Source organism: Acipenser ruthenus, chromosome 25 (genome assembly GCF_902713425.1).
Source record: "Acipenser ruthenus chromosome 25, fAciRut3.2 maternal haplotype, whole genome shotgun sequence".
In the NCBI taxonomy this organism is placed as follows: domain Eukaryota; kingdom Metazoa; phylum Chordata; class Actinopteri; order Acipenseriformes; family Acipenseridae; genus Acipenser; species Acipenser ruthenus.
This window is the reverse complement of record NC_081213.1, coordinates 23971793-23987635: the sequence shown is the minus strand read 5'-3', so window position 1 is coordinate 23987635 and position 15843 is coordinate 23971793. Positions and strand designations below refer to the sequence as shown.

At 36.1% G+C, this 15843-nt stretch overlaps 1 protein-coding gene across 3 annotated transcripts in view; it reads right to left on the bottom strand.

The window, feature by feature from the left end:
* Nucleotides 1–15843, bottom strand: part of LOC117414230 (protein CFAP20DC-like) — a 58879-nt gene that overhangs the window by 17001 nt on the left and 26035 nt on the right. For 2 of the 3 annotated variants that reach the window (XM_058999720.1, XM_058999721.1), the window contains exons 11-15: nt 15219–15332; nt 14010–14144; nt 10846–11180; nt 2032–2442; nt 178–381 (exon numbers count right to left, since the gene is read on the bottom strand). In XM_058999720.1, coding sequence (XP_058855703.1) covers nt 178–381; nt 2032–2442; nt 10846–11180; nt 14010–14144; nt 15219–15332 — 1199 coding nt within the window. The remainder of the gene's footprint in view (nt 1–177; nt 382–2031; nt 2443–10845; nt 11181–14009; nt 14145–15218; nt 15333–15843) is intronic. The other variant, XM_058999722.1, reaches the window with a different exon arrangement.

Below are 15843 nucleotides of genomic sequence, written 5' to 3'. Positions count from 1 at the left end.
AATTTAAAATATATATATATTTTTTTTAAATTTCAAAATACATAAAACTTTAGCTCTCATAGTTAGTTAGTTATTATTATTATTCGTTGTATGAGCAGCTGTGGTATTAGTGTTATTATGATATGCATTACTAAAGGTTATCTAACCCTAATTAAAGAGGGTTGGATTGAGTCTTACATGCGGTTGACAGGAGTTCCATGTGGTTGTGTCGTCACTGCTTGTGCTAATGCTAACGTTGCAGTTGTCAATCTGTGAGGCGCTGAGCCCAGGCGAATTCCCATCATCCTCTAGCTCCTCGTTCTGCTGCCTCTGGAGACTGGCCAACATGCGCAGCTCAGAGGCACTCATTCTGGTTGGCTGGTAGTTTCGCCAGTCATAATCCTTACAAAAAAAAAACAAAAAAACTTTGCACTACATTTTCATTCATTGAAGAGAATAACTTAATGTACAGGTAGAGTGTATGTTAATATTTAACATATTAATGAATATCACAAAAAAATGAACAAGTATAATAGCTTAAAAATGTATTTAAAATACAGATACTTCTGAAAGGGAAAACAGCAAGTAGTATACCATTGTCAATACTGGATCATAGTCACATCAACCCCCCCCCCCCCCCCGCTCCCCCCCTAAAAAAAGGGTTGGGTTCATGCATATACATCCAGGGAATAATGCATGGTATCTCTGATAGACTCCATATCAAACACATTTAAAACAAATATGCCTGAAGAGATACAACATTTAAACAAAAACTGTTTTTATTAGATCTAAGTAAATGTGTAGCTCCCTTCTGGTTCCATCCTGTAAACTTGCCAAAGGCAGGTTTTTAGGGCAAGTTATTTGATCCACTGTTTCGTTTAAAATTACAATGTTGTGTTTCAGATTGAACAGAAAAGTCTATAATCTGTTCTGTCATTGATTTAAAAAATAAAGAATGTTTGTGTGGCTTCATGTGTTTAAAAGAAACAACAAGAAAGGCATGTAGACATGGGAACCGAAATCAATGTGATAGACGAGAAAACAGCCCAATGAAACAGTCTGGGGACTTAGACTTTCAAACTGGCTTACAGCTAACCTTCCATCACATGGTTTATTATTTTCAAAAGAATGCAGGAGAGTCGACCGTTCAAAATGTAATGATTTATTTCTGGTTCAGTGTAGATGTTTGTAGACATTGGCAGTCTCAACACAACTTCTGAACATGAGAGTAGGACGACAAGGTTCCCATGACAGTTAAACCTCTCCAGGTTTAATAACCACAGTGCATGAAGTCTTTTCATTGCAACACACACTTGCTTTCCATCTGTTTCTTCTGTTCTATATGACTAACACTGCATTTGAAAATGTGTGTATCACAAAATACAGCATGGAGCACCGTATCAGTATACTGATTACGTATACTTGGCAAACCATGCTCAGTTTTCTAGGTTTCTGTATTTTTTTTGATCCTCCAAAACAAACTCAAAGCTCTTTTGAGACTTGTCAGGCTTCACAAAGGAGTTGGTGCACTAAACCTGTAGGTCCCAATTTAAAGCTTACCTAATGCCTGTTATTTTAGTGGTAACTGGTATGGAAAAAGTAAGGGCTTTAGGATTCATGATTGCTGGTTTGTTACAATCCATCTACCTCAATTCACAGGCTTAAAATACCCGGTGGTGACTCCAGGCATTCATTTTACAACAAAATAGCTACAATTTCTGCAAAAACAGTCGCTGTACAGAATAACATATTTACAGGAGCAAAGGAAGTGCTGCATTGAAAGTCAGCTCTTTGGTTTTATTCTTTTCAAAGCATTTTAAGCATCTAAGAAGGCTTTATAAGCGAAAGATTTTGTAGTGAGGGCAGGATTAGTTGTTACGAACAGAAAGCAGTGTGCTTTTAAATGAATCCCCATAATGTTTAACTGGGAAGAGCGAGCGGCTGTGCAGACTTTGGCTGTGACTCCTTTAAATCTGGAACATACAATCTAAAATATACAAACATACATTAAAAAACAATTCAGAGGTGAAGAAAAAGAAAAGGCAAACGTACAGAATTTTCCATGGACAGTCTTGTTCCATCTCTTGGGATTTCCTTTAAGGATTTTCTGTTGAAAGAAGCCCTTAAGTGGTTATCTTGGCCACTCCTCAGTCTGTTAGTGGAATCCAAAGTGTCTATCAGCAGTCCAGGCCTGTTTCCAGTAGGAGATAGGCTTGGGGTTGGAAGCACGCTGGTTCGAACTTTTTCTCCATCTGCTTTCTTTAAAGCCGGAAAGCCTCCATCTGATACCTTTATATCTGATGGAATAGATTTTAATGATTCTCCCGATGACCTGGATTCAGAACTGCAGGATCTCATTTGTATTGTGGTCTTTGAAATACCCGGTGAATGTGTGTATACTGATGTGCCAGGGTTTGTGCGGGGGCTAGGTATCTGACCGATGAATCTTGAATGGAAATCATCCTGTCCAAAAAATAAAAAATAAAAGAGAGAGAACAGGGAATTGTAAGAGATCTGAATAATAATAATAATAATAATAATAATAATAATAATAAATCCTCTCATTTTGGACGACGTTTGTGTATACAGACTTGTTTTATTTGTGTTTGTAACAGTATGAATGCACCATGACAAATTACAAAACGTGATTTTAACTATCAACTCGTAAATGGTAAATTTCGCATAAAATGATACAAATACAACAATAGGAGTAAAGCCTTTTTGCCCTCTTTGTACAATGATACACAAGATAGTTGTGTAAAACCCATATTTTTAAATGTTCCTGATTTTTCTGACTACTGCTTCAGTAGAATATTTTTACTCTACACAATTTATGCAAATATGTGATAGATAAGTCATTCAAATAGTTTCAAATGGTATTAAAATCTAAACCTCTGACCTTTAAGAAAAAAATGGCTTTACCTGATGTCTGACAAATGTCTCAAATACAATCATACTTGAAAAAATATGTTTCAATCATGTCAATATGGTCAGATGTGGTTTACATTAGTAAAAAGATTAATTTTTTTCATGTTGTGATCTTACACAATCATCCTATTTTTTGGGGCGGGGGGGTGGGGGGGGGGGAATGATTATTTGAGTGTTTGATGCATTACTAGCTTTCACATCAGGGCACAACCTAATGTAGACTTATGGAACTTTGGCCCCCGAATAAAACATTTTAGAGTGTGGTAAATTCCTAGACTGCTAAGCTTGACAGAGCCCGTGAATATTGACTTTAAAGCAACTTCCTTTAAGAAATGAACTTGAAAATGAATTGCGAAGAATGTCAGTGACATTTCTTTTAATTTCCCTGGAATGCTTTTTTAATCTATCCCAGAAACAACTGTAGACATGTATTGTCATAGCACCTGCACACCAAGGGTAGTTTCTCAATAACTACTGGTTGCATAATGACCAGCAAAATAAGCGCACCAGGCAATTCTAACCTGATTTCAGTGCTCCCGTTGGTCACCCCTCAAATTCCACAGTCAGCATTAGGTTTGCTTTGTGCTTCACATACTGCAGCACATCTATATCTCATGGAACCAATCAGTCTTTGAAAAATGTCTGTGTAATGTCCACTACCTGCTCTGCTGGGATTTAGTGGTCTTCACAGGTAATTACTTCATTCAGCTCAAACAAGCCTATTTGTACCCCAGTGAATTACACAATTGTCTCAGCAAAGATCATTCGACACTGACTGACACAATTCAGCCATGCATGGCCTATTAGGGTAGGTAATGTACTCCAGAGGGTTAGATTTTTGCAATCAATGTATTGAATGAAATTAAAAAACAGCTTGACCAAATTGCACCCTGCACAATACTTTTGTTAGTCATTATATTATAAATACCTTATCTATTTTAATGCATTTGTTATGTATTTGTAATGCTAAAAATGAACACGCTGTGTCTCTTAATGTATAAGAAATGTAATCTCCTACAGTTTCAGCAAGAGAACTAAGAAGTGAAGCTGAGCCTTTCTGGCTGCTCAAAATGGCAAAATGATTTCTACACAATATTAACTAAATATAAATCATGAAGGCAAAGGCTGTATTCAGCAACTACTATTTAACATAAAAATATTACATCAGTACACAGGATAAGGTGTACTAGGATTTTGAAAAATCTGCAATTAATTAATTTCTTAAATGTTTTTTAAATTGATAACATGTCACAGAGAACAATTGATAAACCAATTCTGAATGTTAACAAACAGGCATAGGACTTACAGTACAGAACACAAATTTAGCCACATTTCTCACCTGGATAGTTTTCCAAAAAACATTAAAAAGCGTACAGTCTATAAAAGAGACCAGATTGCCGAATGTGGTCTCCCGTGACAGGGTTGCCTGTCAAGATGATGCAATGCTTGCTTTATTTTATGGGGTTCAGATTTTAGGAAGCCAGGACAGTTGGTTTAGTCTGTTCACTGCTACCCTTCCAATACACTTTCATTCTAGGGCGTTTGAACACCGAAGTCCCTGTCAGAATAATTTAAAACAGTGGGATTTCTTCTGTTATTTAAAGTGCTCAAATGAGGGAGGAAGACCTCCCACATGTGTATTACAAATTAATTGTGTATATACATTTTCTAATTTCCTTATGGAAAAGTTTGCTGATCTGAAAGAAGCGTCTACCCTTTGCAATATAAATGAGGAAGGAATAACTGGGATGAAACCCAAAATCTTTTGGAAAACCCCAGTCAGCTCTCATAGCCACATTGAGCTCAATTGAACTAGATGAAGTGCATTAAATACCATGGTTGGAATAAGAACAAACATAATACAACTTAATCAAGCGCGTTACCATTATGCTTACAAAATGAGAAACTAAACATCAGCATTAATAAAGAATGCAGTGTTTTGCCTGAAAACAACTAAAACAACAGAAACGTTTTATTATAATAATAATAATAATAATTTTTATATAGCGCCTTTCATAGTGGACCACCATCACAAAGCGCTTTACAAGATACGAGACTAGGGTGTGTGAACTATGCATCAGCTGCAGAGTCACTTACAACAACATCTCACCCGAAACGGAGCACAAGGAGGTTAAGTGACTTGCTCAGGGTCACACACAGTGAGTCAGTGGCTGAGCTGGGATTTGAACCGGGGACCTACTGGTTACAAGCCCGTTTCTTTGACCACTGGACCACACAGCCTTTATATACATTTTAACATTTCAAAATAGAGATTAGGGTTCAATGTAGGATTCAGACATATACGTAAATATGCACTTCTTGCCAATAATGTTCCCTGTATTATAATAACATACATTGCTGCAACTCCTAAACTCCTATTCTAGGATTTACTAAAATAGTTAGTAACTATGAAAATCGGTTTTCAATGGTTTTAATAAATGTGTGCACCTGCTATCTACACCCTCAATCTGGCAAATAACCCAAGGATACAGCACGGTAATGCAATACTCGTATTGTTATGGTTCTACCGTCTTTAAAACAGTACTATAATGTAGAAAGGCTAAATTTAAGTTACCATTGAAATTGTAACTGTAGCAAAAACAGATTTAAAAAACGTCCAGTAAGACCTGGGTTAACGTAGTGTGTTTTTAAATAAAAAGCATTCGTGCAGATAGCTCAGTCATTCAGCCTCACCTTTCTGGACACAATTGCTGGTTCAGTAATTTTGCCTTCTCTATGACCAGCACAATGCCTATTGGAGTGTCTATCTGCTTGCACTGCACGCATGGCTGCATCCTTCCGGTTCAAAGTGGGGTGTTCGGTAGACCAGTTCATACATTTGGTGTTCCTAACTCTGAGGTTTAACTGCATTTTGTGACTGTCACATTTCACATCTATTTGGTAGACACTCATTAAAATAACCTAATCTCTATTATAAAATTCCATCTGAATAGCCTCTGTAATTAGTTCACTTTATTCAGAATTAAATAGCTGTCAGCTTTGTTTCCATAAAAGTTCCAGTAGTGAGGTATACAATGTGTGTATAATGAAGGAAGCGACAGTATCTTACATGGCAGTGGGATAATAGATAGTAGATCCATTTTGCCACACTTTCACTGCAGTAGTACCATAATAGCTTTTATATTGTACACCCCTTTTTTAGACAGAAATAATGACATTGCTGATGAGAAAAACAAGGGACTAATAGTCCCCACAGTATTTTCAGTAATGGTCTGGATCACGACTCTTAAATTCCCTGGGTTATCCCTAATGTGCCTCTGCCTTAGCCTTATTTAAACATTGTGCTGCATGCACATCCTATCCTCAAGCTCTGCCCACTCGTCTTTTGAGCTTATGCTGTAAAATTAAGTGTCAATTAGCGTGACCTCTGGAAGTGACCGAGCCCACAGTGTGAAAAGGCAGTGCCCTTGATATGGAACAATTTTAATGCAGCACCGTCCTTTTCAGGAAAAGATACACTCTTCATGGACTAAAGGCCACAGCACCTCGGAGCTGTAACAATTTGGAACTCCTCTAATTACCTTTTTCAGTTATGGGGTGGCATTTTAGTTATCGTCCTGAGTTTAATACATTCAGATGTGTCAATGGGTTGGTGTCAGACTTTGCAAATAAGTCAACCCAGATTACAGTGTTTCAGTCTTCAGTACCTTTGCTAAATGTTCTATACCTTTGCTAAATGTTAAAACTTATTAGTCTTGAGCCGCAATGTTATACAGCTATCTATCTCAACATGCTTTACACAATATACTGTATAACATTGTATTACTATACTGTCAGTTGTCAGTAAATAAACCCTTGGAAGGCTTTTCAATCAGAAAGCTAAGTTGACATTTTTCATACTGTAGTCGTTGAATACATATTGTGAAAATGAGATGTCCTCTACAATAATAATGGCTAGGTTTGTAATGGATTGCGGTTATCATACCCAAGACTGAAAAATGCATAGAGAACTTCACAGGCCAATCCTGCACTGACACAGGGAACTGCATTAGCACTGAACTTGTTTGAACTGTTACTGGTAAACTTTCAGGCTGCACTGAGATGACATGAGGCTTTGTTTTTGTGGATCCTTGCTTGCTGGCAACTATGCCAATCAATCATTTTTACTATTAAATCCCATTGACTTGGATTACTTGAGCTTCTCCTCTTAGGTCTTTTACAGACATTTAAAAAAGTGTATGACTGAATGATTATCTATTATTTCACTACGTTTGTATTTAGCCACCATATTCAAGGACTCTGTTATACATTTGATGTACATCTAAATTGGTTCTTTCCTGGTAGATAAACAATAAATAACTAAAAAACATATTCTGACACATATAATCAAGTTTAAACACTAATTACTTCGTCTTTGTGATAAATATACTCAAATGTGGGATGTCAGTTTTCTTTTAATGAAAATGAAGTCGTAAAGCACCACACTCTCAATGGGACCGCTTGTGAGAAGAACACGACTAAATGATAACAAAATTAACATATTTCTTACATTTGTTTTTATAATCAACATTGATCAAAGACTTTATACAATCCATTTAATGACTTTACCATCTTTAAACTAAGTTGAAGATTCTAGATCTAACCCCCATTTATTAACACATATTGAAAAATATGCACAAACTTGTGAATTTCTGTTTGTTTTTTTAAGAGCATAATGTTTATACTTTAAAGAAAAAAACAACCATTCTGTGTAGGATACATGGCACATTGTTCATTAAAACTAAACACGCATTCTACTTCTGTGAAAAAAAAAAAAAACTAATTTACAAAACCCATACACAAAGCTCAGAGGGGAGTCAACTACATTCTTTCAGAGAAAGAAAAAAAGAATTGCTGTGAAACTGCCAGGAACATCAATCAATTTGTCCTAATTAATTGTAGCAGAACATATGTATCCTGAAGATGAAATTGATTTCCCTTAGGAATTTTGACTGCTACTGCAGAATTATGCTTCTTCAAAGAAGATGCAAATGAATATATGAACGATAATTTTGAATAAGTATAACAGGCTGTTTTAGTTGAGTGGCACACACTCCAAACTAATGACTTCTAAGTGCCACTAGTAGAAGAAGTGTTGCTAGTTTTTTTTGTTTGTTTGTTTAACTGCTTGTCAAATAATAAACTGCGATAGGTTAATAGGAATCGTATCTCTTCGTAAGACTTTTTCGTTAAAAAAAAGTATAGGATTTATACTGCATTCCTTGTCGTTTATTAGAATTTCGAATGTTTTTCAGCTTGTAGACTACGATTCAGAAAACAAATTATTTCTTGTATATTTTACAAGTTGTATACAGCATGTAACAGCCCGATGTCATGAGCATGTTTGACAGCCATGATGCATGGCGAGTAAAGGTTTTCCTACCAACAGCCTTAAACCTGTGGGCCAGAACAGCCAAGAAACCACTGATTGATTCGGTCAGAGCCGGTACACATGGATCAATAACTGATCATTACCCAGAGGGTCAGAAACGATGCATGTGGTTAAAAAAAAAGCATGTAAACCACTCCCTTGGCATGTTATGGTCCAGGTGTTGTGCAAGTTTGATGAACTTTTAAGGGTCATCATTGGTTTGCACTAACTGTCAGAGTAAGCTCAGTGAACAAAAAGCACTGGCTGACTTGCCTCTTCCATGGTGAACACCAAACAGATTTTAAACACTGATGTCTATTCAACAGATCAAAATGGGTGGAAGGGTGGGGGGCAGATCATAATACTGTAAACGGTTCTGTACTTCATATTTGTTTTGATAAAATTATTGGAGCAGAACACATAGTATTTTTTCCTCCCTGACCCTCCCCTTTTTGTCGTTCATTTCCTTGCTCCCACCATCTCGCCTTTCTCCAATACTCAGCCGGCTTGTGTTTCTCAGGGCAGTTGTTCACCATCATCTCCATGGGTGCCTTGGTTATTATGGCCGAGTCGCAAGCTCAGAGATTCAAGACTATTGGGCCATAATTTAACGGCATTTATTCTGCTGCATTGTAAGCAAGTTTAAAATCCAATAAGATGTTTTTATCCCCGTTTTGTTTCTGGAGTGAAACATTTTTGGGTGGCAAATTAGTCCTGAATACCTCTCAAAATCTGAACTTCATAATGCCCCCGACAATAAAGCCACTGTCAATGAAAGTAATAGTTGGGTTTATTACTTTAAGCTCGGCTTTCCCTGTACTTCTAGTGAATTAAACACACACACACACACTACACCATAGGTTTGGTGAAACAGCAACACAGTTCAAATGTTATGTTCTACAGTTTTCTGCAGCATTAACAATAACACATTAGTACTTTTGTTTTATATTTTTCCTTGTTGTGTATTTCTGTTTTGAAAAAGAAATGTATAAAACATTGTTCACAAAATAAAACCCATTAAGCTGTCTCTGCTTTGTAACTTTCTTTTTTTCTGTACTGTCTGATAAAGTCTTACAATGAATGTTGAAAGTAATTTCCCGGAGATTTCCTTGTCCAAATAAAATATAACTAGTCAGAGTCACAACAATGTAATCTTTCAAGGAATGATTCAAATGTTGACCAAACATGTAGTATGTCGTGAAGCAATAAGCTGAACACAAAAATGTTACCAAGGAAATGTAGACGCTAAATGTTTTAAGGTTCAGTGGATTTTCTATCAGACTAATGAAAGTCTTAAATCTGAATAATTTATTCAGTAGTTAAAATTAGGGCCAGTCGAGACAATTTGTTACTGCAGGTTCGTTTACTTTAATTAATCTACCGGTCTTGAAAGCCATTCTGCTTGCAATTTTGATATGATTTTATTTAAGAGCCGCTAATAAATACTTAAATGGGCCTTAAATAGATGTTTCTTCATTTTTAACGGCACAGGGTTGCTCATGCCCACTCTGAACAAGCTCTATAGCTTATTTCACATCAAATTCACCGTAATGAAAATCACTGTAATCAATTGGGCTAATTTATAATTCAAGTGGGATGTCTTGTCGACGTGGTTACAAATAAAAGAAAAAAGGTAAAATCTACTAGCCTTGGGCCCATTACTTGCACTTCCTGTACTTCTTTGACACCTGATGATAGAACACCTTTATTATATTTGTAATTATTAAGAAATCTAAAGTAACATTTATAAAGACTGCAAAGCTGGAATTCACCAATATTAACCAAATAGGAGGTGCGGGATCAAATGCTTAAGATTCCTTAATTTTTTTTATTTCTATATTCTTTATTTAGTTTTAGACAGCGATATTTTATTTTTAAATCTCTTCACACTAATGTGGTTACTTTTTCGGGGTTTCCATTCTGCTACTGTTTTGCCACACATCAGTGACACGTATGCCAAAATCCTCATTTTACTCATTTGCCAGCGATTTAAAAGTACATACCTCACTGCTTTTCCAATCTTACAGAAACCCTTGCTTTGCCATGGCTTACTGAACTCAGACTCAAGAGACATCATGACATGAAGTCGTAGCTATTTATTCAGAGGTCCCTCCAAATTCAAAGACATTCATTTTTAGCCTCACCTGCATTTAAGCTGTGATTTCTGTTTTTAACTTGTTCCTTTGTTGCTGCACACAAATGCATTTTTCTACTCATGGCGATGTGCATGTTGCACCATTACTATAACAATTATTCAGTCATTTTAAGAATGACTGCATTCATGTCCTTAATCTTAATTATATAACTCAAATCCTAATAAAAAAAGAAAATTTGGTAGTTGATGTCTACTTGTTTCAGACTTTTCACACATCAGCGAGGCCTTTTGACCTTTTCAACATTACTTATTTTGATCACCCCAGATTAAAAATTGCACTTCAACCCCTCTTCCATACTGTTCACTGATTAACTGCACACCTAAGATTGATTATATCAAGTCCTGTATGCTTTTAAGCAGTGTTAATGGAGCTCATGTCAAATTTTACTTGCAAAGAATATAAGGCACATACCTCTTCACTATCACTTCCAAGGAAATCATCCTCGAACCTGGCTCCTCTCCGGTCCCGGTCACCATCTCCTCCCATGTCTAGCAGGGACATGAAGCCTTCAGCAGATGTGTTCTGTGATTTTCCATGTGAAGCAGAGTGTGGCCTCGAAGAATAGGTAAAAACGTCCTTCAAATTCAGCTGAGGTTCCGTTTCCTCATCCTCACTCCCATCCTCTCTGTCACTTCCACTCAGGTGGGGGTATAAATCACTGCTGACTGACTGGAGAGGCGCCAAGGCTTGCTCAGAAGAATGAGACCCATAGCTGTCCTCTGAAAGATCAGGGAAAATCCAATCTTCTACAGGAAGAAACATTTGAAATAATATACCGTAAGAGAATTCAAGAATCTTAAGGTTCTATTTTGAAGAAAGTACAAAGTTACCAAAGAGAAATAAAATAATAAATAGTAAAAAATAAAATGGTTTTAGCTAGTCTCATTCAGTTGTAATTGTTTTTCTTGTACAATTTGCCTTTGAACTTGCTTCAATTAAAATTCTTCTTTAGGTTTTTAATTCATAAAAAAATAACTGCAGAAACACTCCCATGTAAAGAATATTCTGTATGATTAAGCTTTCATGATCAAAATCTGCACATTTCCCCATTCAGAGAAAATAAATATGATAAAAGGAAAGGGACATCATTTTGAGTAGCTCCAGAAAAAGTATTTCAAGAACAAGAATCATTCATGCATGGTATATTTTAAAAATATAATTATTATGATTCCTGCTGAATTAAGGGGAGTGGTAAAATAGCATTCAAACTAAATGTCTGTTTATTTTATTGAAATTTATACCAAACTACATACCCATCTATAGTTATCCTGTCTTCTGAAAATCAGTTATGCACTCTGGTAGTACAAGAACATACTGTATGTGTTGTTGTGCTCTTCCTCAATGTAGTGCATCTGCACAAACATGTATTACTCTTGGCTGTTCACCTGTACCTCTTTCTATACCAAGAGTGAAACAGAATAGAAGTACGGCATGTGACTTTCATACAGAGTTTTACCATTCAATCTCCCATGAGGATTAATAGACTAATGGATCCCAGAGAAAGCATCTTGAATCTTGGGGGGGATAATAAATCAATTACATTTTCAAAGGTCCACTGTAGGATGCAAAATAACGTATTGGAAAACCCTTGGGAATGCCTGGTTCTTTTAAAGGGTTGCCTAGGTGCCGACTGAAATAAACCTACAATTTCTCATCTTCATTCTATTTTCTGGATATTACGGAATTGGTGAATGACTTAGGCTTAAGAAGACTTTTGGATGATGAACGGATTGCTTTAACAGTTCTAAGACACAGATGTGACTACTGAACATATTTGGCTTATGAATATACTGTATAATACAAACCATTGATTGTATTAATTCGTGTTTTTCAAAAATATCTATACAGTATTTAGGTTTCTTATCTCATCAGGTAATTGATACCAACTATGACAGCATGTCATTAATAATTTATAGTGGCAAGCATGCCATACTAGACAGTTCTTGTAGGACAGGGATTGTCATGGACCTCTACTTTGAGAAGAGGAACAAGATCAGCAAAATAATATTTTGGAAGTACGAGAATGTAAAACTTTTAAATATTTGCCTAAACTTTAAACGTTTTAACAGAACATCACTGCTCAGTGTAAATGCACTTGTTATTATATGCTGTTCATGCCTTGGAGAAATGCATTTCCATGTCCGTATTGCTCTTAAAGAAGTTTGTCTTGAACAGAAAATTCCAAACAAACTTAAACTTGATAAATGTCAAGACGGCCTCATCAAACACATTAATAACAAAGATCTTTAATTGCAAAGAACACCTTATCACTTTCCTTCGAAAACCAGCTTCCGTAAGAGGAATGAAAAAGGATCAGTGTTTTCATAGGAAGATATGCAAATTAAAGAGTAATCACAATATTGCAGCACAGATAAATTCAAGAATGATCTCTTAAGCACCCAATTAATTTCTCCTCGCAGATAGATGCATGCTACATCTCTTAATTGCAGCCTAACATTTTAATGAGTATTTCAACAATGCATAAATAAAGCTGACACACTGAAAACTATATTCATTTATTTGCCTTCAAAGCTTGCTGAAAAAACAATTTGTCCTTGTATGAGCACTGCACACCTGCTGGTACACAAACTATAGTACAAGTGCTAGTTATACATTAGCTAGTTATACATTACAGCTATAGTAGAATTCACCTTAAGGATAAATCAACCATACGCAAGCCTTCATATCTCAACATTAAAAAAAAAATAAAAAAAAGTTACAAATACATTTATTAAGATACTTACTAACAAATTAATGGGTAACAATCACAGTTGGTCTTTGGTTCTCAATTACTATTCCATCGCTTTTTTTATAAACACATTTTCTATCGTGCCCCACAGGGACTAAGAATGGGTGCTAAGTGTTTATACCATTGCTATATCATTGCTAGGAATGGTTGCTAAATATATGCACATTAATAATAATAATAATAATAATAATAATAATAATAATAATAATAATAATAATAATAATAATAATAATAATAATAATAATAATAAGGGTCAGGAGTTATTCATAAACTACCTGTGTTTCTTTGCTGATTCTCATTCATATTGCATATTTGCTTTAGTAAGTGTATTGATTATGCTAAGTTTAGCAGTTTTTTTCCCGGGCATCCACAGTTTTCACTGGGCGACTCTGTGGTGCTGGAGCACTTGCTTATTTTCAGTTGAGCTTCAGCACCACGGAGAGCACCCAGTGCTGAACAGGTATGTGCTGACAGCAGCTGTGGTTGATAGACTGTAGTTACATTACAGTCAGTCTTCAGAATAACACTGGGTTACCAATAAAAGCAATAAACACTAAGAACTCTACATAGCTTTAAACATCCAAGTCAATGGCAAATATAAATCAAGCAGCAGGTGTAGTACTTGAAACTGCATCAGCTAATCAATACAGACAATTAAAAAAACGATAGGATTCATCTGGAGAAGGATAATGTCAGAAATATAACAATACTACTTATGGTGTTGAAATTAGCTAAGCATTCAAACCTGCTGGCACTCACGGCTATACTTTATTTCACAAATTAAACTTTACTGCCCCCCTCCCCCCCATTTAAAAGAGCATCTAACCTGTTATCTTATAACCTGACTCCTTCCGAGGCCTGGAGGTGTGTAAAGCACCTTCACTGTTTATTCTCCTGTGGAGAGGGGGAACTGATTTCTCTGAGGAGCTGTCTTTATTTCCAGCTTGTACTGATAAAGTGCCTGAAGAAAGAATAAGTGAGAACAAGACAAAAAAAAAGTTTTACTACTTAGTTTATAAACCACCTAGTAAAGTACATTTTGAAAGACATAATGCAAGCAAGCAAGCAAGACAGAGAGATAGAATGAAAGAAGGGATTAATGAATTAATGAAAGAAAGAAAAAATGGTTTCCATAATCAAACTTGACAGAGTGAATCACAGAATACAGCTGAATTTGAAAGCAGTATTTTAAAAGGGTTAGGTTTTTACCCTCTGAAAATTTAAATGAAACAGAAAATATGAAAGCCAAAACGTAGCCCGAGTATCTATCAGCATTGCATGTTTATCATTTTGAAACCAAAATGACGCATGACCCCAATATGGCAGTGCAACAGGGCTCTCTACACGTGATTAAATGATTAAATCGAAACCATGATGACTGAGGACGTGGGTGCATGTTTGCTGCTTGATTGACAGGAGACTGGAAGGTTGGGATTGATACGCTATATTTACATATAGTACATATGAACATACAGGAACCCCACGTGACACTGCCAGCAATGGTAGGTCATGTGGGACATACGCCCCGGCGTACAAAAGGCAAAATAAAAACTGTACAAAAACTACAAACAAAAGGTGCCGTGAAGACGGTTCACGCTTCTCCGCTAACAAATGAAGGTCCTGCTTCTAAACCTGACTGCTATAGAAACTAACTCCCTGTCCCTATGGGCAGTTCACCTAACTCCAAACTCAGAATATAGTTGAATGTGGAATGAGCATATACTGTATAATATAGGTGTTCCTGTATTCCTAGCTAGGCGATCGACAACCCAAGGCAACTCAAAGCATGAGCAAAAACTGAACCATGAGCCAGACTTGTTTGTACAAGAGGTCACAGACGTGAAGAATTGCCTTTTGTGTACTACCACTATTCCACTGCAGGGGGCAGTCTTGTATCAACACTCATTGCATCTCTTACCCTGCACCCACTGACTAAAGCCACTAGTGAAGCCACTAAACTAATTTATATATATATAAAAAAAAGAAAACTTTTAATTTTCAACATATTAAACAACCACTAAAATGTGGACAATACCATCAGAAAGCACACTCCCTTCTTTTCCAGCACTTTGTACCCGCTGTTTCCTCCTGCTTGGCCTCTCTGTGGGTTGCTTCTGTGGAGGATGGGGCTTTAGGAAATTATGTTCCACTGTTAAAACAAATAAAGCTGATAAATACATTATTTTCTCTTTTTCTGTGTCTATTAAAGCCACTTGCTGATATTTAGGAAACCTAGTGGATAGGTATGAGTATTTTCCAGTAAAAAAAAATCATTAAAATAAACTAAATCTACAAAAAAAGGCATCTTGACCTATAAAAAAATCCATTTTAGGGTACAGAGTAAGCCGTGTTTTCAGTGCTGTCTTTAATATTGTTTTAGTTGAATTTGCTGTGTTGTGTTTGTGTATTTTGCGGTGTCGTTGTCTTGACTGTGTGTTGTACAATGACTTTTCTTTCCCATTTGCTCTAAATTATAGCTTATTTTCTAAACATTCCAAAATCTTACTTGAGCATTTTTCTATTTTAGAAGCATTATTAGAGCCTCACACACACAAAAGAAGCTGCAAACTAAATTACAACCAGAATTCACTTATGTATTTAACTCACTTGTACGTTTTCTATTACCAACCAATATGGGAGCTCCAGTATTATTTCCTGTC